We start from the raw sequence: 26,157 nt of genomic DNA, 5'->3' as shown, positions 1-26,157 counted from the left end.
CCTAGAGGGATCAACTGTTATCCACTCACACTACACAACTTTTACCACTCACGCGGTACTCCTAAAATGGTGATCTTTGTTATCTATTTACACGAAATCATTGTACCTGTACTTCCACTCACCCATCACTTCTAGAAGTGTGATCTGTGGTATGCATCCACCCTGAACCCCTGCACCGCTCCTTCCACTCACCCAGCACTCCTATAGGGAATATCTGATATCCATTCATACTGTACCTTTACACCACTTTTTTCATCCACCCAGCGATCCTACAGGGCAAGGTAGAGTGATGTATTCACACTGCACCCTAAAATATCTCCTGAAACTCACCTACCATTCAGAGAGTGGTGGCCTGCATTGTCCATTTACACTTCATCCTTACCAATCATATACTTCCACTCACCAATCATATCAAGAGGGGTATGGTATCCATGAAATAAGCACCCTTTCACCCCCCCCCCCCCTCCCTTCCAGTCCCCGAGGACGGCAAAAGAGGTGAACTGGATTAACCATTGACACTGCATCCTTACACCTTACACTGCACTTCCAATCGCCCTTATACCTTCCAGTCACCCTTTACTCTTAGGGAGTAATCTGGGCTAGGCTTGCAATCTGCACCTGTGTATTTCCACCTTGATCAAGACCGCACTCTAAAATGGCTAAGCTGTGGTGTCAATTCGCACTGCACCCTTAAACCTCTATGTCCCCTCATCCCGCGCTCCTAGAGTGGTGATGTGCTGTCCATTCACACCGCATCCTTACACCTCTCCTTTCACTCAACCAGTGCTCCTTCGGGGTGTGGCTCTAGCAGACCGTCCGTAGGGCATTACATCAGCTCTTCCGCCTATCCAGCCCTCCTGCGGTGTCTACCTCTCTCTCCGTGTACCTAGCACTCCTGGGAAAGTGACCACCAGTATGCCTTCACGCGAATCTTCCCACCTGTTCCACCCCTCCTCTCCAACTTTCCTGCAAAACTCAGCTGAGGCAAGAGTCCACACTCCGTCTTTCCTTTAATTAATCCACTCTCCCAACACACCTGGAGGTGAATTACCTGCCGTGTGCGCCCACAGTCTACTCCATCCAGTCTTCCACTCATCCAAGCACTCGTGAGCAAGTTTTTTGATCCGTCCATTCACAAGAACCTCCTTTTCCACTCACTCTTCCACTCACTCAGAACGCACCAAAAGGTGACCTGTCTTTTCCATCCACGTGGTGCCCATGCCTGCACCCTTGACAGACCACCTGTAGAAGTGCCTCCTTTTCCATCAAAAGGGCGCTCCGTGGCGGCCCACCGAAAGAGGTGCTCTGTCTTGTCCACAAAGACTTTGCACTTTACTTTCCCTGCTTCTTCACGCGAAGTGGGGAAGTTATTGACGTGACTTGCGCTCTGAGTCCACACACGGTTTCCTCTCTCCTTCACTTTGTCCACTTAGCCAGATCATATTGAAAGGAGCTTTTATATCCAAAAACAGGACTTATTCCTTCATAAAACAACGCTGACGGTTAGACAATCCGGAGTCCGTCCATAAGCGGCCTCTGGTGAACGGTGTACACAACATCGAGGAAGGTTCAGCACCACGGACAGCTCCTCTGCTCCGCTCTCGCCACCTCTCCACCTCCACGCGGATGAGCCGGGGGCTGCTGTCCAGCACTCACACGCCTCTCCGGCTCCCATTCCATCTCTGTTCCCGTCTTTATATATAGCTCTCCACCCTGCTCTCTTTCTGTGCCACAGTTGCTCATTTCCTAGTGGTTGTGCGCTCTCTCTCTCTCCCCCCCTCCATTTCATTTCTTTGACCCCCTCCCTTTCCCCCTGCCTCAGACATCCCCCTTACACAAACACAGGCTCTCGCGCACAGCCACAGCTCTCGCCCCTTCCTTCGCATTCCTCTCGCCTCTATTCCCGGAGCGCGGCTCAGCTCATTGATGTGCAGCGGGACCCGCGCTTCCACAGCTCCCTGGGCACAGACCGGCACCAGCGCCGGCTCAGCTCGTCCTGTCTTTGCCGCCTGACTCTCTGTGCCAGCGGGCAGCATCCATGGCAGCTCCCGGTCCAGGGTTCTGGCCCTTCGGGTCAGAGGAAGTCCCTAGTGACCCCGATAACCCCACAACAGGTAGGGCTGGACGGAGCGAGGGCTCCTTTGAGGGGGGCGGGGTGCGTTACGAGGGTTGGGGGGGCGAGAGCTATTTTTCGGATCTCACGATTCTACCATCACCTGGGCAATCAGGCACTCCTATCCCAAGAGGTCGGAAAGGGCAAATTACTACTTTAGTCGATGCATCCGCCATGGTCGACAATGCTTAATGGTGCCTTGAAGCTCAGAAGCGCTGGCACATCCACGAAACCTGCGTGAGATAGAACAGGCAGAGATGCCCACAGTGCAAGAAATCTGGTAAGATAGACTGAGAGAAACACCAGCCGTGTCCGCTTTTGTCATGTAGCCAGGTGCTTGCTCGTAATCTGCCAAGTGAGACAGGCAGTTGAAAAAACGTATTTATAGAAAATGATTTAAGGTCGTGTTAGTCTAGCGACTAGAGTAAGATATATCCCTGTGGTTTCCTAACTTAAAAGGGTTTCTGGTCAAAATGTCCAGCCATTTGTTACAAATGCACGTGTGAACAAACGGTCTTAGGAACCCATCGCAGTGGCTGGGTGTAAGTGGCATCACAACTGTGTTCCTAAACTGAATAACCCTCGCACCATAACGTATTTTTAATATATTTTTAACTAACTCCGTACCTATTGTTTTCCAGCTAAAGCCTGGTGCCAAGTTGCCCAAAAATTCACAGGTGGAATCAGCAACAAGCTCTGTGGTAAGTCCCTGAAGAGAAATTTGAAGCAACAATTACTCATTCACTTGCAAGAGGTATTTCCAGAAGGCACGAGGGCATATGTTAGACAGAAATCCACCGAGAGTATGCGTGTTTTCGTATCTCATGCCAATGTTTCTCATGTTTATGAGGTGAAATTATTTGAGAACGTTGACTCACGTGAGATGCCCCCGCCTTTTGACCTAAGTATTGTGTTTAATGTTTCTTGTTGGCAGCCTTGCTGTATGGAGATGCCGAGAGACCGATGGGCACAGGCCCTAAGGAGGCTATGTGCTCGGAAGAATCCCGGGAACTCTGCACCTGCGACCAGAAGCCATGCAGCTGCCAGAAGCCCGACGTCAACTACTCGGCGCTGTACTCAAAAGGTAATGACTACAAGGAATAAGTGTGCAGCTAGGAACCTCTTCCCATCCAGCCATAAATGTTTTTTCGCTTCTCAGAGCCACCACTGAACGCTCATCTGAGCGGAGCTGGGACAGTCGTGCTGTAGTCGGCACTGACTGTACACCTCACATGCTGTCATGGTCGGAAAGCTGTTCAGTTTTGTTTGTGGTCACTCTGTTGCTTTTATAGTATATTTAACCAGTGCCCTTGTGTTACCCCGGGTTGTCTACGTATAGGGCATGATTTGGTTTTACATATTTTGTTTTCCCTCAGGGCTGCTTATCCCCTGGTTTTACTCTCCTACTGCACCTGCTTTGCTGCTGTTGTGGTTTTACCCTCATTTCTTGTCCGTGCAGTTTTGCACTGGGGTTGTACCCATATGTTTGTGCAGTCTTTACCCTAGTTTTAACCCCCTAATCCATCAATATTGCTTTTGTCGCGGTTCTGCCCTAATTTTTTTTCCAGTTCAGCCTCTGCCCTCGCATTGCCGTTAGTTTGTCTCTGTGTAGTGCCATGGTGACCTTGTTTTTATACAGCAAAAACCCACGGTTTGCCCTCTGGGTAAATCTGTGTTGTTGTTTCTTCGCATATTTTGTCTCTGCATCCTGTGTCCTGGTTATGCTATCGTCTGGTAACAGTGCAGCCCTATGCCCTAGTTTTATCCTGTTATTGCAGCTGCACTGGCCGTGGTGTGATTGCCCTTATATTTTTACTGTGTCCTGGTTTTATAGTACTCTTGGTATGTGCAGTCTGTTTCTTGCTTTCACCGTCACATTGTCTTTGTACAGCCTGTGTCCCGATGTTACCCTCGCATTGCATCTGCACTGGCCCTGGTGCTCTTTTTGCCCTGATGTTTTTTCTGAGCAGCCTGTGCCTTGGTTTTACCGCTGTTTCGCCTTCGAGCAGCACTAGGTCTCAGTTCCCGGCACAGCATTGTGTTCCGGTGTGGTGTAGTCTATTTTCATGCTCAGACCGATTTGCCAACATGAGATAATATGAAAACAAGTAACATGTTTAAAACATTTTTTAAAAGGCGTTAGGAAATACCGATCGCTGGATTTGTTTTGCACTTGAAGAAAATTGTTATTGGATTTGCTTGTTCTTTCTTTCATTATTTTTTGTTTTATTTGTTGCTCTGTGTTTTTTCAGTGTGTGTTCCAGCAGCACGCACAAGTAGTAATAAAAAACGACAACCTATGTCAGCAAAGCCCTTCTAAACGCCGTCATAACAAGGTGGTCTTCTGTGCTCCAATGCCCCATGCTCCACATCTGTGTGGTTCATGGTTTTCGTGAAACATACCCCTTGAAACGGGAACATTGCTTTCCTTGAATGAAACAGGTGGTTTCACCTGTTCACACCGACCTGCCGGACCACTGGGGACAGAACATCCGGCGACTGCTGAAGGCTCTTGCGTCATGTAAATAGTGCTAATGCGTCCAACCTCCAATGGGTATTTCTAGCGCCCACCCCCTCCCAGAAATAAATATCTAATATTTGCTTTGGAATTCACACAGGCACAGTCGACCAAAGCTCCTTGCTTGTTCTAGAACGAAATTGTACATACATTTCGAGTATATTTGTGCTAAAACCTAGGCTTCAATAGGTAACGGGCCACTGACCACGGACTACCGTATTGATTTAAAAAATATAGCAATTAATCTTAAGGCCCCTGGATGGTGCCAGACCAACCTGAAAATAACCACACTCGGGCCGCATACACCTGTTAGCAAACGATAATTCGACACAAATACAGTCAGTGAAGCATTATTGTGCGTTACTGGTTTTCAAGCTGTTATTTTGTGAACGTAAAAAAAAAGAACGGGGCGTGTTGACATTTCTTTTTATTGTTAAACCTCTGCCTTCGTTACGATGCAGTTTGTAGTCTGCGCACATGTTGATGTTCCTCGTCTCCGTTGTTTCCCTCTCTTCGTCCCCTCAGACCTGCTCCCCGCCAGCCACGGCGAGGCGGCGACCCTAGCCTTCCTGCAGCAGGTGGTGGACGCCCTGCTGCAGTACGTGGTGAAGACCTTCGACAGGTCCACCAAGGTGATCGACTTCCACTACCCCAACGAGCTGATGCAGGCCTACAACTGGGAGCTGTCCGAGCAGCCCGAGACCCTGGACGGCGTGCTGCTCAACTGCAAGACCACGCTAAAGTACGCCATCAAGACAGGTGCGTAGCCCTCCGGCGCGCGTGCGCCTGTTGCGCAGATGTTTGCGCGCGCTTTGTGTGAAGAGTCTGTGTTTGCACGCGGAAGTACTTTTCGAGCGCAAGAGTGTAATCTCAAGTGTGTTTTTAGCCTATCGACAAGTTCCAGTAGGAGAATAGTGGATTGATTGTATCTGGAATTTCTCTTTAATATTTTACTGTATTCATTCATTCGCGTTATTTTTTGTTTTTTATTTCATTGTTATTAATGCAGATCTTTGCATATCAGCTGCGGTATTACTGCTTTAAAAAAGAAAACTTATTCGGCTGAATTATGTCATTCGTTAGGTGGGAATTATTGTCTCCAAAATAATTGGTTAAAAGTGAAAACGTATTCGTAAATACTGTGCAGATTGGTGACGGTAACTTCCGTGCCGTTTCAGAGAATTTAGTGCATAGGTGCAGCGAGAGATGTGTTCCCTAAACGTAATCTTCCCTTGAACGAAGACGGAAAAAGGAAATCGGGGTAATTAGGACGTAATGATGGCATCTAATTGCAACAGGGCTGGGGCAGATGAGCCCTGACAGGGCCGCCCCCCGCCCGGCAGACCGTAAACCCGGTCCCGTGGCCTCGTTCCAGGCGATCATAGATGGAAATGGGGCAGCACATTAACGGGGGAGAGGGAGCAGTGAAATTCAGAGAGCCAGCCATGCCGGTAATGGAGTCAATTATTTCCAGTGACAGGCAAGGCAATTGCCTCTCTGAAAGAAGAGGACAGGTTTCGTCGCCTGACAGGGAGCGGATTTATCCCAAACACGGACTCCTGAGAACCGAATGAAGAGGGGCGGCCAAGAATACCGGCCGTAAAGGTGCAGTTATTTATATCGCGAACAGCAGCTGCCAGCGCTCCATTTCTAAGCGCTACGTCCATTTTATAAAAAATAACTGAGGGGCACTGAGGTGACCTGATACGCCTGAGGTCACACGATTCTAGTGAAGTGGAGAAGCCGTTTTCTCCTATCAAATGGTCACACAAGTTATCAGTGGGCTCTAACCACGGTGTGTTGCTGATATTAATGCATGAATCTTAGGTTTTCTTTCAACTCGCTGTCAAAAAAGATTTCTTGTTTTTCGAAACAATCACTTTTAAGTAAAACAGTTGCCATTTAAGCCTGACATTGACGATAAACAATTAATAGTGTTTATTTTGCGATTAATGAATGGTCTGTGCTTTTTATAGTTGAATTTGAATACATGAAAAAGCAAATACCAGACTTTACGCCTCTTTAAAATGGATCTCAATACATATATTGTATGGAGTAAAATAGTAAAGATTGTTACGAAGAATATCACCGATTTAATTTTGTCGAACGTTCTGGCCGTCGCCCATCTGCAGTAATAATAATCTACTCATGCAAATGTGCCTTGAAGTGAGCAGCAGGGCGTGTGCTCTTGGTTTGATTGCTGGCACAGGGTAGCGGGTCTTCGGTGAATGTGGCTCCCAGACACACGGCAGACACAGCAAGTGGGCACTGCACTGACACATGACCGTGAGAACGACCTCTCTGCGAGCCCCCAATGAGAACACGAGCATCTCGAAATCTATGTGACAAGGGCCTTGGGGGAGGGCCTGGGACCTGGCGGGGGTAGGGGTGGGGGGATGGGGGTTGTGCATTACAGCTCAGAGCATGGATCCATGAGAGAACCCACAGAATAGAAGAGAACAGGATTTGTATTTATTGTGTTTTTTTAACCTCGGTGAATATGTAGTCTTTTATTGCAAACGGTCACATGCTTCAAAAGATTGCACCACATTATGTGGCAATAAAATAGCATAAAATTAAGTAGTTGTACTTCTAAAATTATTCCTTTTTTATATATAGTCCCCTTTACGTTGAGGGCGTTTAAATGAACAGTAAAAACCTAATAATCTCACAATGATGGAATGAACCTTGCTGGAGAGGGGCAGACTCCAGTCAGCACAGGCCCTGTTCTCTTATGAATGAACCGTTCCTCAGACGGGCAGGTACCAGTCGGCACTCCTCCTGCTCTCACAAGTGAACGAAACCTTTGCGCTCACATGAATAAGTGAAACCTCTGCTCTCACAGAGTTTAAAAAAGCGTGCCGGAGAGGGACAGGTGCCAGTCAGAACAGCTCTAACGCTCTCCTGAGCGAAAGGGCCGTGCAGAGAGGGGCAGGTTCCAGCCAGCACAGCTCTCGCCCTCTCACGTGTGAATGAACCGTGCCGGAGATGTACAGGCACCAGTAAGCACTCCTCCTGCTCTCACTTGAGCGAATGGACCGTGCCGGAGATAGGCAGGTGCCATACTGCACAGCTTCTGTTCTCAGAGGAATAAACGAACCGTGTAGAGAGGGGCATGGTCCAATCAGCACAGCTTCTGCTCTCGTGTGAGTGGATGAACCGTTCCTCAGGCGGGCTCTGGACTCCTCTTCCTCTCACAGGAGTGACTGAACCCTCTGCTCTCACGTGAGTGAAGGAGCCCTCTGCTCTCACATCAGTGAATGAGCCTTGCTGGAGAGGCGCTTCCAGTCAGCACAGATCCTGCTCTCGTGTGTGTGTGACCGAGCTGTGCAGATAGGAGCACGGTCCAATCAGCACAGCCCCTGCTCTCGTGTGAGTGAACGGCTGGCCTGTCTTCGGCTAATCCTGATTTATCGGCGCAGAGTGTTTCGGGTCTGTGCCCAGCACTGGCCCCAGAGCAGGCAATCATTGCACATTCAGGAGGTGCGGCGAGCAGTCAGATCTCATTTAGATTTGTAGCCACCCTCTTCTTCGTCGCTATGTGCGTCCTCAGGCGCCTGCTTTAATCCCAGCCGTGTGGCTGGCAGCCACCGGAGCTCCCGTATCAGGTAGAACACATTGCGGTGGCCGCATGGCCCGGGCTTGGACTCAGGAGCGCGGGGGCATTAACGGGGTTTACCCTTCAGCAGGGGAGTGTGGTCCATCCGCAGCCGTTGAGGGGCACTAAAACCAAGAAGTGGGGCGCAACTCCCCCTTCCCGGGGCCCACGGCCGCGACCCTGGTGCCACTGCACCAGCTGCGCAGTTTATCGCCACACTGCAGGGTCCAGTTCTATACTGGGAATTGATTCTAACGGACTTAACTGTTTGCTATCGCTAGTGGTGCCTGTTACTTCAGTTGGCATTTGTGTTGAACCAGTAGAGTGCCCCTTCTTTATTTCTAAAATAATTTCCCGCCAAAACCTAATCCACAGATATCTGCCCGTTTCGGTTTCTATGCCCCTACGTAATAGTCAAATGACGCCATAAGTAGACAAAAGGCTAAGCAGAGCACACCGGGTGAGGTTTTCAGAAGATGTCCTGTGTTCAGAGCACTCACCGTGTGTGGTTTTCAGAAGATGTCCCGTGTCTGCCACTCTCCACACTGCCTGATTCCTCTCTTAACCTAAGGGGACAGAGTGCACAATCTGTGGTATTCAGATGAAGGTCTTGGTGTGACACCCCCTCACTGCCGAGGTTTTACATCGACTAACTGAACTACACACAGGGCGTAGCCTGGTCAGTAAAAATGGGGTGGTGGACTTCAGATTTTCAAACAAATATGACAAGCATGGCACATGGGAGGGGCTTAAGGGACAGTGGAAAGGGAAACGAATGTGGATCGGCAGTGATAGAGAAAACAATATTTTGTAAAATAAGCAACATTGTTAAGACTTTCAAAGCAGGAAGGGAGCGAGTGCGTGTACGTTTTTGTCTGTTTTTATGTAAAAAAAAACATGAAATCCGACAGACACCTCACCATGCCCGACTGAAAGCATCTGTACCCAACTATTACCTGAAAATACATTCATTAGGGATGTGTAACAACCCAAACACACCATTGAAGCTATGCCCCTGACTACACACCCTGCCAGGTGTTCAGAGGCCGCCCTACCTCTGTCACTCTCCACACTGCTGCTTCTAAACCATCTCACTGTATTCTTGCCATAATAGGACAGATTGTATTAGACCTGTGGTGGTCAGAGGTCAGTCTTTGCCTGACACCCCACACTGTGAGGTTTTACATCGTCTAACTGAACTGCACACCATGCGTGGTGTTCAGAAGGCCATGTATGTGTTTTACATTGTCTAAAGTACACAAAAAGTGATGGATGGGATGTCTGAATTAATCTCAACCACTGGTAGGTACTCTGGGCCATGTCCCAATACTATCGTTTGTCTGCACACCCTGGGACCTCAGTTTGGAAACAGCCATATGCAAATAATCTTTGCCCTTGCTCCTCATCGGAACAGTCCAGCCCGAACTGACAGGCCAAGTCTTCCCTGAAACGAAACGCCAGCACCCCAGTACCACATCCTTGGCTCCAAACTGAGATAACTAGTGTGCGAACTAACGATGGACTGGGATGTGGCCCTTGATTACCAGTGTCTGAGAATAGAAGCCTTCCATTCATCACTTGAAAGTTTTGCACCGTCTGGCTACACCCCTGTCATAAAGGAGCAACAGAGCACACCGCCAGTGGCGTTCAGATCATTCTGTCTGACATCCCCACACTCCCTCGATTTTACACGGTATGACTGCACTCTTGCCACATAATGTGGCAGGAGGACACACAGTGTGCAGTTTTCAGAGCACTCTGTCCGACATCCCCTCACTCGCTCGGTTTCCCACGGTCTGGCGGCACTCTTACCATCATGTGGCAAGAGGGCGCATCGTGTGTGTAGTTCAGGGCACTCTGTCAGACATCCCCACACTCTCTCGGTTATACAGGGTCTGGCTGCACTCTTACCACATAATGTGTCAGGAAGGCACACCGTGTGTGGTGTTCAGAGCACTCTTTCTATCTGACATCCCCACACTCTCTCGGTTTTACAGGGTCTGACTGCACTCTTACCACATAATGTTTCAGGAAGGCTGTGTGTGGTGTTCAGAGCACTCTTTCTATCTGACATCCCCACACTCTCTCGGTTTCCCACGGTCTGGCTGCACTCTTACCACATAATATGGCGAGAGGGCACACAATGTTTGGTGTTCAGAGCACGCTCTTTGTCTGACAACCTCCTCACCCTGACTGTGCCAGAATTACACACCGGGCTGCACTTACCATAAGAGGAAAGCAATGCACAAAATGTGTGGTGTCAGACACGGCCTGGCTATAATCTTAAAACAAGGGAGACAGGAGTGTTCACAGTGTGTGTTGCCCAGAGCACGCTCAATGTCTGCCAAGTGCCATCTTCCACTCTCTGCCGGGTTTCACGGTCTGGCTGCACTCTTGGGCATAAGGGGAAATGAGGGCACTCCGAATGTGGTGTTCAAGCACGCTGCGTGTGTGCCACCCCACACACACTTGACCGTGTTACACGAACTTGCAGCGCTCTTACTGCAAGGGGCTCCCTCTCCCCAACACCCTGCATCCCGCCAGGGGCAGTGAGAGCTGATGCGTGCAGATGGCACGGCTCTGCTCCAGTTAGTGGGCGCAGTGTTTTCCTAGCCTTAGGGACACTTTGCAGAAATAGAAACCGGAACTGCCAAAGAACGTAATCATGTGCTTTATGTTACACCCTTACAATCTCAAACAGAGCGCACTCAGCAAAGAAAATATCTTTATCCGAAAAGCAACTGTTCCCGTCTGCTTCTTCTCCCTTACCGCTGCGCGGAAAGTTAAGTGGCATTGCGCGATTTTGGACTACTTTCACACTTGCGCGCAAGGCCTTCTCTCACACATTTAGAAACCGAGAGGCTATTGTCTCGCCCCCAAAATAGGGTAAAATATGAATCTGCTTTACGAAATGATACAGGCAATTTTGAGAACTGTTTGGACGATTTTAACCAATAGGAGACGAGGGGTAGTTAACTTAGGTCAAGAAAGGTTGGACTGAAGCCAGATTTATATGGATACCCACATATCATTTATGGTTATACAGTTCGCCTAGTGAAACAATTTTCTCGATGGCTACCGTAAACCTCTGCACGGTATGGCCCCTCCGTTTCCCACGCACACATGGGTACCCAGGAGATGGTCAGGACGCAAAGTGCATCAGTATCGCAACGGAATGTAAACAGACACGTGAACCTGCTGGGGAGTCCGTGTTCTACTGGCTCACAGTGTCTGTTCCATATCTTATTCAATATTAGTCCAGCGCCCTCGATCAGTATTTGCTTTTCCATACTTTAAGAGGGGTGGGGTTTGGGGTTGGTCGCTAGGCCCATCACCATTTTTCGTCATCATTTCCATATCTCCTATTTCCAAAAATAAAATAAATATAAAAGAATACAACCAACAGCCCCATAATGCAACGAGAGGCCGGGTAGCCGAGGCCTCCAGAATAATATTTTTTAAACTATTCGTTTTTACAATACATTTTCCCCATTTAAACGGCACTCGCGTACATTCAATTCTGAAGTACATTTCAGAGCCTGACACAGACTCACTCAACAGCAAATCTGGCCGTCCTAACAAAGAACGTTGAGCGGCGACTTTTACTGCCGCCCAGATTGGTTGAACACGAGACCCTGAAAGCAGCGCCTCGACTCCAACCGCCCGAGTTTTCGCTGGAGTCCCTGAAGGCAAGTCCTGGTACCGTGACGTACCACTTTAATTAACCACTGTCAGCCCCCTTTTAACTGAACAAACCCATTCCTCCTCAGTACATTGTTATCTACCCATGTGCAGGTCCCTGATAAGAGCTCTGCCTGCTGAAAAGACCCTCACCAGGTTGTTTCCTGTGAGATTTTTTTTTTCTGCTGCAGTCGTTTTTTCCAATTATCGTATACCGAGAATATAAATACAGTGGGCTTCTATAAGACAAGTTGGTGGAATGGGCATTTCCTGTTTGTTTTGATGCGCAGAATAAACGAATATATAATAAAAGGATTCTGGTTCTCACGCATGCACAGAGGATTGTAAATTCGAGTTTAACAGCCTATTGCATTCTTTCAAGCAGGTGGCAGCCAATTTTAATAATAATGTATTCTCTATACATATATCACGGCATGGGTGATAAGCCTCCCTTGTGGTCTAATCGACCAGTTTTGGATACTGGCTCATGAATCACCCAGCTCCGGCACTGATCCGGACACAATCTGACGAGTTTAAACCCAGTCAGTGGAAGCGCCCTCCGTCCCCCCGTCAGCCGGGGAGAGATAGGGAAGGCGCTGTCGCTGTCCATGGTACTAGCAGACGGATGGGCTTTGAAACAGCCGCAGCTCCGGCGGCCCTCGGTCCCACTGCCTGGGTAATGAGCGGCCATTCATCAGCGCAGATAAACAGGCGCTGATCACCTCCGACGGCCCATTACCGGCCGCCTCCTAGCGCGAGGGAGCTGACTTGGTCGCGAGATAGATTTAACACCCGCGCGCGGCCCTGACAGCCGAGAGACGGGGCTATTTTTATTCCGTCCCTGGGTTCGAGGGCGCGATTGCATGCGAGGAATGTGCGAGGTATACGACAGCCATTCAGAATAAATGTATATATATTTACCTGGAGCTCGTCGAGTGTTTGTGCCTGCAGATAATGGTGTATCTAAAAGGGTATCATGAAATCACAATATGGAAATTAACGCATGCATAGCAATACTCATACTGAAATTGACATGGTCACATATGAACAAACAATCACGATACTAACATTACTTTCTGTATTGGTTGAATCTATCTATATATGTCGCCCGAGGCGACACACATATACCTTTTATAGGTATACATTCCACCTTCCCATCTACCTACCAGAAGGCAGGTACGCGCACAAACACAAATAGGACATATTTCAGTGCGTTTATTGCCTTAAATGCAGCAATATGAAAACCAATGTCTCACAGGGACATGTGAAATATAGAAAGTACTTCATAGATCAATGTGAAATATGGAAAATATTTAACTGATTTCTGTATAATTTCACCTGTTCCTGTGAAATATCAATTTGATCAGCATAATTACAGGGCCAAATCAACTAGCTCAGCTTTTCTGATGTTCTTTATTTCATTAGCGTTATATTTATGGAAAGAAATCAACACTTCAACATTCTAATTTCAATCAGTGCTCTTTGTTTGCTTCACCTTGTAGAAAACAGTTTCACATATCTCGCTTCTGCAGAAATAATGTGTTTTTTTAAACAAATTAAAAATTCTACATTCTTAAATCTTAAATATATTTATTTTTCCTATAGACCAACATCCCTTATAGTCTAGTACTTCACTTACTGTTTGCGATAAGCATTTCCCCGCTTGAAAAAATTAAGCTAACTAATCCAAAATAAACATGTAGAAAAAACATTTATTAGGTAACTGTTGTAGCATGTAGCTTTATTGCTGTCTCGTGGTTCTGGTGGCGTTTACACTAGTTATTTGTTCCACGGTTTATGATGTCACTGAGGTCCTTCAATGGAGATATGGAACCAAGGGATGCAGCTACCCATAATGTATCCCCATCCACTTATATATGCATATCACATGCAAATACGTTAAAACACAATGTTATCCATTTGTTACATAACATACTCACAAATAAAAGATATGCACACGAGCGCATATACATACATACATACATACATAGACATAAACACACATACATGTATTACACAGAGAAGAGGTTGATCGTTGTCAGTGCGCTTTACAGAAATTTGTTTCCCAGAACGACTGCAATTTATGTTATGTTTATGTTAAATAAACGTAGTAAAAGCTGCTTATATTTTTTAGGGCACCCTAGGTATTTCAATCAGTTGTCAACTGGACTGGATATGGTGGGACTGGCCGCCGACTGGTTGACGTCAACAGCGAACACTAACATGTGAGTACCTGCTTCATTCTTACACGATGCACCGCTTGGATGGTGGTGCGTGACAAATTCGCCGTCTGTTTGGGTCGGATGTTCACGCGCGTGCGCGTGAATTCACATAAGTGGGAGGTAGAGACGTTAAAATGTGCAACAGGAGCTAACGAGATACAATTGTGACTTTTTTAAAACCGTGTTGAGCCACAAAGTCCAAACCGGGAAACCTGTTATTGATGGGTGGTCCACGCTTCTACCCTGATTCATCTCCCACCTTTCTCAGGGCGCAATGAGTCTGTGCTTCTTGAACATCGCTGAGAGATGTCTTTTGTAGAATGGCAATGTCACCCTACTTTCATGTAGACGCCACCATTAGCCAGAATGCCTACAATCTAAAAAGTGGTTGTTTCCCTATGGTATTGGCGTTCCCGCAACTCCCTTTTGTGCCGTGATTGTGTGGGTGAAAACTGCCTTTAAGATGTCCCTTGCTGTGAAGATATTCAGAAAAACCTCTCTTGTCTTTGTGATGTACTGAAAGCGTCTTTGCAAATGTCCGGTGCATTTTGCCACAGTATGGCGCCCCACCCCGCCCATCTTCATCTGTGAGAATCCATCTGACTACGTGCAGTGCCACTTAAAGTCACAATCGCCATGTGGTGCAGCAATAACTCAACCCTGGTATTGTGCTGTGGCTCAACAGTACGAGGTAATCCACGCTTTAGGTCGACTTGTGGCACCGTTTGCAGTTTGTGTCTCTGAGACTTTAAGAAAACAAATCTATAGAAAGTTGTCCATCGACATGTGTTTGATATGTCTTTACAGCTGGCCTGACTACCTAGTAGGTCAAAGAGCGGCTGCAGAAATATGTTCATCACAATCAACGGGTCACAGGTTCGGTTCACATCTCCACACTGCCTTGGTTACACACAGATAAAGTTTAGTTAAACATATCTAAATAAAGGCGTGAGTTCACATACCCTGGAAGCTTTTCACAACAACAATGGCAGTTTAGTGGGGTAAAGCACTTCCTGCAGAGATATGTTCAAATGAGGAGGTGGCAGGTTGGGTTGAACCATGTGTTCTGACTTGGTAATAAACATATACCATTTGTATAATAATAATGACAACTGCAGTGTTAAGTATCAAGTCCCTGTGCAGGCAGTGGATATTCTGAGGCTTTTTTTTTTTTGGTAGTTTTGTACATCTTCAGTTGGTTAAAGAAACACCAATTCTGGTGCCTCTCCTATTATCCCTCTCCTAATTGATACTAATCCCCATTATTTGCGGCTCATCTTCTAACGATGATCTCGGCATCACATTTCTTAAGGTAAAACATAATTTTGTTTTCTATATGGCCACTGATCACCCAATTAAAAAAAGTCCATTTACTTAAAAGGAACATTTGGGTGAGTGCAACGCTGTCTTCATGCTAATACCTTTTCACCCCGGTTCTGTACCCTTCACTGGACGAAGATCACAGCGATTGACACGCTAGATGGGATGTAATTGTTGTCATGGATACTGGTGATCTCAGAAGTTGATCTCATCAGTTATCTGTCGCAGTTGAGATAGCTGACCACAAGGCCTTTCGTTACATTTGTTTAGATTATATTAAGCCATGAGAAAGTCTCAAAACGTTCATAACATTGAGCCAGTGAGTCAAAGACTTCCAAAGATTGCATTGTGTTTAAATTATAACACTCAGATTTCGGGTGTGTAGGTTCTCGCTGGCAACCTGGGGAGCTGATGTTGTTCGATTAGATGAAAAATAAGATTGGTAGAATGCTTTAATTAATTAATTTCAGCCACTGGCAATTACTCAGACCACATTTCAGTTCATTATTTTTTTTCCCACTATACAACCCAGCAAATGCAAATCAGTCACAGTCCTGGTCCAATAAGAAGAGTCTAGCGCAACCTGCCTGGCCAGGTTCACTCCAGACAGGAATACACAAATACCTGAGAGCACTTTTGGCGTTTCCGCCCTTGTCAGTGATGTGCAGCTTATCCGTGGTTGGTCATATTCATTGATCTTAGGGCACCTCACAACGAAAAGCAACATAGCGATATATTTAACGCTTGAATTAATCTCATGCACGGGTAATACTTGGGCAACATTCCAGACCGCTTTTCAGCCCACTATGTCACTGTAGAGAGAGCACCCACATGAAAATTAGTCATGGTCCTGCTTTAGTAGGAGCATTCTAGCCCAAACTGACAAGAAAGGTCCCCTCCTGATGGGAACTGAGGCAACTTCACACCATTTCCAGTCTTTTGGGCATTATATTTGAGATGAAGCCTGAGTCTAATGACACGAGGAGCATGCAAAAGTATTTTTGCTATTAAGAGGACTTGTCAGTAACCAGGATATACAGTACTGGTGGGTAGAGCATGTCAGAAGGATGAACAGTTAAGTCCAATGTGCTTGAAAAGAATTGAACAATAGGAATGGTATAGCGTTCACTACTTCATTATCAACCAGCACACAAGAAGACTGTAGACCATCCAAAATTCTACAGCCAGACAAGTCCTTGACCTCCCACACAGAGCCCAGATCACACCACACCTCAGGGAACTCCACTGGCTCCCAACACACAAGTCTGTACACTTTAAACTCCTCACTCACGCCTACAAAGCCCTCCAGAGCACTGGGTCTGTCTACTTGAAGAACCACATTCACTTCTATCAACCTTCCAGACATCTTCGCTCTACCAGTCTCTCATTAGCACACATATACACTAAGAAGAGCAGGAGTCCACATGTTCTTCTACCTGGCCACTAAATCCTGGAATTTCCTCCCACAGAAAGAGCCTCTTTCTCTCTTCTTTACTTTCACAGAATGCTGAAAACCTGGCTTTTTGAGTAAGCCCTCAACTGCTACAGAGCACCTGGATGCCCCCAAAAGTGCTTAGCGCGCTATGAAAACACTGATAACATAGCATCACACAATATAGCATAGCATAACATAACACAACACAACACAACACAACATAACATGACATGACATGACATAACATAACATCACATCATAACATGCTGGTGGCTGCACCTGGCACTTTGGGCCTCATTTATGAGGCCCTTTTGCCATGGAGCATCACTTTTAATGACGCTCCAGTGGCACAATGCCCTCTGCCATATTCACAAGGCAACATTAAGCCACTTTTTGTGGCTTAATGCCGCCTTGTAACTACTGTCCCTTTACATGCACCACCTTGTGTGAAAGGGGCGTGCAATGGGTGTTTCTGTAGACGTTCCACCGCAACACCCATTACATTTTGAGGCTGCCCCAGATTTACGAGAAATCATACACCTGAGGCAGCACCTAAAACTAGCATGGCGCAAAGAGAAGAAATACTTTTATTTCTCCTCATTTTTGCTTTTTCTATGTCTTCTGCACTGTGCCACTTTGTTGTAAACGAGGCCCTTAATTTTCTGTACCAATATTTTTAGCTATAAACCCATGGGTGGTATTCTATCTTGTCTATTTCCTTCTGCCCTATCATGCATGGCACCTCACATCATATGGTTTAAAGGTTGCAATAAAAGTTTCAGCCACCAACAAGGTTTAAACTCAGCATTATAAATAAGACACTTTTAATAGGATCCTTCATCTCCTCTATCTAATTGAACACTGCAAAAGATGCTCCTGTCCTCTTCTTTCTCCCTGTGCTTCAGTTTTTATGGCCCAATCCATAAATCCCTTCATTGTTTCTTTCTACCCTGTTCTATCTTGTTGCATTCACAAATGTCTTTACTACATCCAAAGGGTGTTTTCACCTGACAAATCGTCTACCGTGCAATGTTTGCCCAGTCTAGTATATCTGTCTTGTTATGTGATGGACTCTCCAATAAAAGCTCTTGAAATTAGGGGTGGCTCCTTCGTTATGTCGAAGGAGTGTTGCGCCACTGGCTGTGCCAGAAGCAGATAAACACACATGTGCACTTAGGTTTCTCCAGCCCGGCTGAAACTGCACAGACTCCAGGACTGTGTCTGAGCGGCATTCACTACAGCTCAGACCAATCCTGGTGCTGCTTTCATGCAAGGTTTTGCATGAAAGCAGCACCAGGATTGCTGGGGAGCCTGTGCGGGCGTCTCAGCAGTGAAGGCTGGGACAGCAGAAGAAGATGAGCGCAAGGCGGCAGGAGGTGACAGAGACAGAGGCATGGTAATTTCTTTTTATTTTATATTATGTTTAACTGGTCTCCGTTTCCCCTCCCGCCCATCCCCTTGTGTTATGCAGAGCACCAGCCACAAGCTTTCACAGGGAATTGACTGGACAGTTGGCTTGAGAACTCAAGCACAGAGGACTGGACGTTTCCTGGGTGCTTCATGCTGTGGATGGGAAGCCGACCTGGTAACTGGCTCAGGGTACACAAGAAGAGTGCACAAGCCTCCAACAGGATACATGTGGGGTTGGGAAGCAAGCTTGTCCCTTTGCTAATTGGGGCCACTAAGGAAACATGACCCAGGGTCTACCCAGGCCTCCTGCTGGAGGAGAACCACCTGTGGTGGAAGGTGTTAGCTATAGCACACTTTTGCTCTCTCCTCTCCATTGCATTCAACTTTGAGATAGAGTTGAGTCTGGGGGCACATCAATGAAAGTGTAGGGACAATCTGTGTTTGTATATTCCATTGTTGGGATTGTGATTGTCGGGTTTCAGCCACCCACTCTTGTAATCACAGGATACAGTTGAATGTGAGTAGGGCAAAGAGACCTATGCGTGTAGTCCATAAGAATCAGTTCCACATTGGAAACTTTGGCCAATGTTTACAAGCAACCTGTGCGACCAGTGCGTCAATTTTTGTGATGCAATGGTGGCACAGGCTGAACACCCATATCTATAAGGCCACGCAAAGCCACTTTGCATGGCTTTACCTGGCCTTGTAGACATGGAGTAAGGCCATGCAGTGCAAGTCACTGCGTTGCCTTACTTTGTGTCAGGGAGGCATTTAGATGGGTGTTGCTTGGGTGTTGGATTTTGACACATTCCTAGATTTACAAGGTTTTGTAAACTTAGGAATGCGTCAAAAGCCTACGCCTACCCAGGGGTGGCGTAAGAGTGACACAATGGGAGAAATAACATTATTTGTCCCCATTTTTTCCTCTTTCTATTGGGCTGCATTCTACAGCACAAATAGAAGGAAGGAAATGCCTGCATTGATTGTTTTTGTGTAGAAAGGTGTCTCTTCCTGCATAAAAACAATCATCCTCACAACGCAGGCATCCCTGCACCATGGTGCAAGGGCGCCTGCATTGGTGCATGGCTGCAATTTGTGCACCAGGGCAGGGCGAGAGGACAGAAATGCACCGTATCTTGTAGATATGGTGCATTTCTGCCCTTTCCCAGTGCTGCAGGGCAGCGCAGAAAGGCACTTTCTACACCACCCTGTGCCATGGGCCTTGTAAATATGGCCCTTTGTTCCTCTCTTTTGAGGGAGTTGAGGCAGCACAGACTTTTTCCAGGAGCCCACCTTTACTCGCTCTCTGTAATTAACGTCAAGTATCTTACTGTACCACACTACTTAAAAAAAAGTCAATACATGGTAAACATTGTGGCTTACTTGACCAAAGCATTGTTTTAACCCTTTTAGTTGATCTCTGTCAGATGTGTAAGTGGTTAATTTGTCAGGAACGAGCAGCAAAACATTGAAGACAAATTAAAAAAATTAAAGCACTCTTTCCCACATATCCTAGATCATCATCACCACCAACGAAACAACTTGCCAGAGATTTAGTGACAGCACTGAATATTTTGGGCGATGTCTATGCAGGTAGTTTGCACAGCCAGTTGTGAAAGTGGGGCTCCTAAGAAATATTTTGGGCTCTCCATATTATTATTATTATTATTATTATTATTATTATTATTATTATTATACAAATTACATATTGAAAGAGATATTGACACCAAGTTCATGATTTTGCATATGTTTAAAGGGTGAAAAGTATCAGTTGGTTGTTAGGGTGAAACAAGATTTTCTAAACCTAAACGTGTGAACGTGTGGTGGACATGAAGGATGTGGTTGAGGTAGATCATAGACTATAGAGAAAAAGTAAATTCTCACTAGTACCCTAGGAAGTAAAGAGGAGTGTGTGTGTCAAAACGTTGGCTACAAAGATGTGGGTAAGGGAGATTTGCTTCAAGAAGGTGCATATGATTGCCAACATAGCTGAAAAAAATGTGAATATAGTTATTCTTGTTGTGGCCTCTATATTACAATATCAATGAGAAAAATAATATCATACAAATGTATACTTGCCAAAACACTGCAAGCAAAAATATCACATTTCTGTATTTACTATGCATATACCACAACATAATCAACAGTTATATCAGATGATATATAATTTTTGGGATATCCGTACCATTTAAGTGAGGACAATATAATAGTAACTTACACAGCACCCACTAAAACATAAGAACACATTTTGGGCCGAATGTATCAAACATTTCTGCGATTGCCAATGGCCCAACGGGCCGTTGGCGATCGCAAAAATGCGTTTTGGTATGTAACAAGTCCAATTTGCGGCTCAGTAACTTGTTACCGAATCGCAAATTGGATTTGCGACGACAAACCGATTTGGTATTAGGAAGGGGCGTGTCAAGGGCGTCCCTTCCTAATACCAAATCGCAGAGGTATGTATGACTCTGTTGTGACTGTGAATGCGGTCGCAAAACAATCGCAGTTACCACCTACTTCAAGTAGGTGGTAACCCATTCTCAAAGGGGAAGGGGTCCACAAGGGACCCCTTCCCCTTTGTGAATGCATGCAAAAACGTTTTTTAAGAGCAGGCAGTGGTCCCACGGACCACTGCCTACTCTTAAAAAATGAAAGGAAAACTTTTCATTTTACATTTTTAAACACATCCTGTTTTCCTTTAAGGAAAACGGGATGCATTTACAAAAAAAAAGACTGCTTTATTGAAAAGCAATCACAGACATGGTGGTCTGCTGAGCCCAGCAGGCCACCATCCCTGTGAATGTAGCCATTCGCAATGGCTCGCAAATTGTGACCTACCTCATGAATATTGATGAGGTAGGTCCATTCGTGAACCCTTGCGAATCACAGTACGAAACTCCTGGAGTTTCATACATTCCAATAGAGATTACTTAATTGTGATTCGCAAAAAATCACAATTAGTTAATTGCTATTGGATAAAATGATACATCTGGCCCTTAGTTCTAGCTTAATTTCTTGCCATAAGTCTAATAATAGCCTTAGGCCCAAACGTAGCCCTAATTCTAGCCCTAAAGCTAACCCTAGCTCTACACGTAACTTGAACCCAGAACCTAACTATAGTAAGGAACCTACACCTGACCCAAAACCTTATCTTAGTCCTAACCCCAAATCTATCCCAAAACACACCCTTAACCCTGAATCCAAACCTATCACTGAAACCTATCACTAACTCTAGTCCCAACCTTTACCTAATACTTACCTTGCTACAGTTTATCAGTCGCTACCAATTATTGTCTCTGTCAGCCCTCACCCCTTTGTCAATTGTGTTTTTAAAATTATTTCAGAGTACTGAGGAAATAGATTAAATATATTCAATTTGCAGACACGTGATACATACATCCATAAATACATTCATTTATTCATAAGCAATTATCAAGTTAAGATTCATTCCTGAAAATGATTATACTACCTGCACATTTACAGAGATTTATTTAATAGAACATTTCAGAATTCAAGAAACGGAATATATACCCACCAGTACAGTCGCTAGTTTAATCTTGAAACTGACCGTATTCTATCACTCATGAGATGTAACCTTAATCTAAATTCCAGCAATTTTCCAATTATAGGCAAGACCAAATCATGGGGGTTCAGTTTCCTGGTCTTTCGATGCAGCATATCTCGGACATCTGTCGGAAATTATCGTTTTGAATTTATGTATTTTTTAGGGGTGAGACACAGAACTCAGTTAGGAATAAAGTGAATTTGACTGAAATTAGCTCCTGTTAGGAAGCTAAAAGTGAAATTGCAATTTTTTTCCAGGATGACGAAGAGAGTGTTATCCCCATGTCGGAAGACCAAGTTTCATTTAGATTTTTCCTAACCCACAGTTTATTTGAAACTAAACATTTGTGCCATTCTTTTGTTACTCGATATTTCAACTTTCTTTGAAAACAATGTTACAACTAATTCTTCTGATTCCTCAATTTCATTTGTAGAACCATTTGTTAAAAAATCCGAACTTGTAAGCATGAAAAAGGCTTTACATACTCACAGGGAGCATCTCATCACAATTATGTTTAACGGACCTCATATTAATTTCTTCCCATACTTTGAGAATGCCTTACTCCAGTGGGCGACTGCATTTTTTGCACCATCATATAATGGATTATAAGGTAGCTTATTTTTAATACACTCTTAGTTAGGTAGACCAAATCCCCCTTCAGGTATATTCTTTTAAAGATGTTTTTTTTTTTTTTTTCCTTAAACAAATTTGCTTTCCGATAGCACTATCCATTTTAGCAAAATAGCTAGCGTGAAAATTACAATGTGTAGCGGGAAAAGTGAGTACAAAAGGTAGAAGAATAGACATTCTCACTAGAGCAATTCGATCTGTACAAGAGATAGGAAGATTCCGATATCTAGACATTATTTTGATAGCCCTTATTAATAATGGTTTAAAATAATTGTGACATAACTCTCCCGGTGTGTCAGTGAGCCACACTTGTAAATATCTTACCAGTTTGCAGTAGTGGCCAGACTGTGGCATCTCTGGAACACTCTCTATTCTATTAGTGGTCAATAATGACTCCCTCTTATTAGTGTTGATCCGGTGGCCTTCTAAATTTGAAAACTAAACTACCAACTCAAGTCCCTGCATAGTATTTACCTGATCTTCTTTTACAAATGAAACCACATCACATGTGTATGAAAATGCCTCTTTTTGCACCCCAAATTTTTAACAGATGCTATTAGATTATGGTCTCTGTACACTGGGACCCTGGTAACCAGGCCCCAGTGTATGTACGCTGATCCTCGAAGCTTGTTGAATTGGTTAAAAACCTTGATTGACAAATTGAACTTACCTATAAAACTGTAGCATATGCTACTCTGGGTAACCAGGCTTCTAAGTTAAATGTCACTAGGTGACTGCAGCACTTGTTGTACCACCACTAACGTGATCATTTACAACTTGGCTCTGAGCTGGGCACATCTGTGTAAGTGTGCAGTTTTAAAACTACCAATTTGATTTGGCTTCATAACCCTTCTGTAGGGCCTAAACCCTCCTTTTTAATACTTATAAATCACCCTAAACTAGGCCCTACATGCCCATAGCACATGGTGCATAGTGATAAAAAAGTAGGACATATGCACCTAAGTTTAACATTTCCTGGCAAAGAAAAATCTCCAACGTTTTTTTCTCATTGTGGGTAAGCTGACTCTCAGAAAGAGAAGCAGTGGATTACATTATAACAGCATATATACTTAGAACTTATATGAGCTTATAACTTGCATACCTTCATTTTGGGACTGGCTAGAAAAATGATTCAATTACTCAGTGTAATGCTGATTTAAATTCTAACTTTATGGTTTTGTTGGATTTTGAATTACTATTTTGAAAATGCGACTTTTAGAAAGTTAGCCTTTTCCTGCCTAAGTCAAATGTGCCTTTCTGTCAATGGTCAGTGTCACCTGACTGCTAATGCCTCTCCTGTGGTGAGATATGTATTTCCCCTAGACTTACTTAAACATCAAAAGGTACCCTGACACAGGCAAATAAAGCTCACACCTGGGACCTCCCCCTTCATTTTCCTGCTAGTCAGCCACTTATCAATCCCAGTAGGATGGATGCTGCCCCCAGAACAGGGTTTAAGTGACCACAAGGCAAGGTGGGTCCATTATCATATCCAGCCATCCAGATGGGCATAGGGAGCTCTTCAGCAGGACAGGGGTAGAAAGCTTCTGCCATGTTGGTTTGAGGTAGAGAGGAGCACCCTGGAATTGTGTACTAAAATACACACAGGAAGTTGTGCAAAAGTGGGTGGGAACACCTTTGGGAACTTTTACCCCATTGGTTAGGGAGTAGCCAGGGCTCCCCTTCCCCTACAGGTTGACCTGTGGCACTGTGCATAAATGTAGCACCCTCAGTACCCTCTTGTTATATATCTGGATCCAGGGAAGACATATGAACCTGTTTAACCTGTGGAGAGAAACCTCAAGGGTTGGACCTCCTCCCACTAGTTCCCAGGACTGAGAAGTGGACTCCAAGGGTCAGTAGGCTGACCTCCTGTTAAGCTACAAGGACACAAAAGCTTCAAGAAGTCCACCAAGCAACAATCTCTGAACCCAATCCAATCTGCAAAAATTAGGGAAACAGCTAAAAGCTAGGTTCTTCGCACAACATCTTTCTCAGTAGGTTTTTCCACTGGGCTACATTAGTGCCAGGATGCCTTCTGGCATTTGTGTACTATATAAGTATTTTACTTACTTACCTACCTTACTAAAGAGCCTAGCTGACCAGTTCCAACTGGATCTGCCTTGGAACCTCCTGGCAGCTCCTCCTGGATTGATTCCTGAACACCAAGTGGTGCTCCTAAGGTCCTGGGGACCTTGGATAAGTGTCTGAGTGTACACCTTCAGCCAACTATAAAGTTTGGGACTTTTTCAAGGATTTTTGCCCTGGAGAACCAACAAAAAACTGAGACCAATATGCCAGGTCAACCCAATAAAGGTGCTTTGTGTCTGGGCCACAGATTCAGGTTGCTCCCACTTGGATCTTTTCTGCAGCAGTAAATCTGTTTCAGCGAGACATCGTGAAGAAGGTATCTGCTACATAGATCTGTGCTCAGCTACAGCTTGCAGCCTCATTCCAACTCTATCTCCATAAAAAGTGACTAATTTAGAAGGAAGAAATGTTCACCAGGCGAAGACGCCAAAGGTATCCATCCAGTTATGGTAGTTCCTTGGATGCAAATTGAGAATTTTTTCCTCTCTGTGTTTTTCTGCCAAAAGTCAACGGCTTCACCAGAAATTCGTCCGACAGCTATCCAGCCTCTGGAACCCATCTCGGCCAAAGCCTGCTGTCTTTCTCCACAGAGGATTGTTGACTTCCATTTCAGAGTCTTTAGGCCTGATTTAGAATTCGTCGGACGGGTTACTCCATCACAATGGTGACAAATATCCTGGCCACCAAAATCTAAATCCCATAAGACATAATGGGATTTCGATTTCGGCAGACAAGATATCCATCACCATTGTGATGGAGTAACCCATCCGCTGAGTTCTAAATCAGGCCCTAAGTCAGAAAGTAAAACTACTGAGCAGGTAAAATCTGGTCCCTGTATCTGACCATGCTCCATTATAGTCAACATTAACTTTTGAGCCAGACTGGCATGACTAGTTTCCCCCGCTTGGTGCTTTGTGCTTTTAGGTGCTAAAACGTAATTCAAAAAATTCACATCTCTAGATGTCCTTATTGGATTTTTGTTCTTTTGGTGTCTATCTGTTCATTACATTTTTCTGTACTTATAAACTGGTGTGAGATTTTTATTGTGTTGTGTTTTATTCTTTATAAGTCTTTTGGTACTGATAAATGCTTTACACATTTCTCCTAAGATTAGCCTGTTTAAATGATTGAGACTTAACTGTACCTGGTACGGAATTGTGAAATTATTACTTCGTGAGGACTCACATCCCCTCCAACTACAAATTCACATACTTACAATCAATATTCACTTTTAGTGTAGACATCCTAATATATGATGAGTTCATATGCAAACCTGAACAGAGAGCTGTTGCGAGTGGTTCTAAAAAGAGATCAAAAAGCATTGGAGATAAGGGACATCTCTAGTAGGTTCTCATCATGATTTGCACTGATCAAATCGTTTAGGAGTTGATAAAAGTAAAAGAAAGTTCACCTATGTAAAATTATTTTCTTAACCTTTGAGGAATGATGGAAAACATATCTTTATTAATGTAGTTAATAGACATTACAACCCAGGTGGTTAAAATTATTTTTGGCATCAAGTTGTATTAAAAGCAGTAGGAACTTTTTTGTATTGAAACAGGTCACTAGTTTCT

At 44.9% G+C, this 26,157-nt stretch overlaps 1 protein-coding gene across 1 annotated transcript in view; it reads left to right on the top strand.

Annotated features, from left to right (window-relative positions):
• Positions 1-1,855: 1,855 nt before the first annotated feature.
• Positions 1,856-26,157, top strand: part of GAD2 (glutamate decarboxylase 2) — a 508,839-nt gene continuing 484,537 nt past the window's right edge. The window contains exons 1-5 of the mRNA XM_069211360.1: positions 1,856-2,114; positions 2,755-2,814; positions 3,048-3,197; positions 5,157-5,390; positions 14,045-14,135. Of these exons, the coding sequence (XP_069067461.1) occupies positions 2,039-2,114; positions 2,755-2,814; positions 3,048-3,197; positions 5,157-5,390; positions 14,045-14,135 (611 nt within the window). The 5' untranslated portion in view covers positions 1,856-2,038. The remainder of the gene's footprint in view (positions 2,115-2,754; positions 2,815-3,047; positions 3,198-5,156; positions 5,391-14,044; positions 14,136-26,157) is intronic.

This window comes from Pleurodeles waltl, chromosome 10, assembly GCF_031143425.1.
Source record: "Pleurodeles waltl isolate 20211129_DDA chromosome 10, aPleWal1.hap1.20221129, whole genome shotgun sequence".
NCBI lineage: Eukaryota > Metazoa > Chordata > Amphibia > Caudata > Salamandridae > Pleurodeles > Pleurodeles waltl.
Note: the sequence above shows the minus strand (reverse complement) of the source record. Positions and strands in the feature narration are given on the sequence as shown.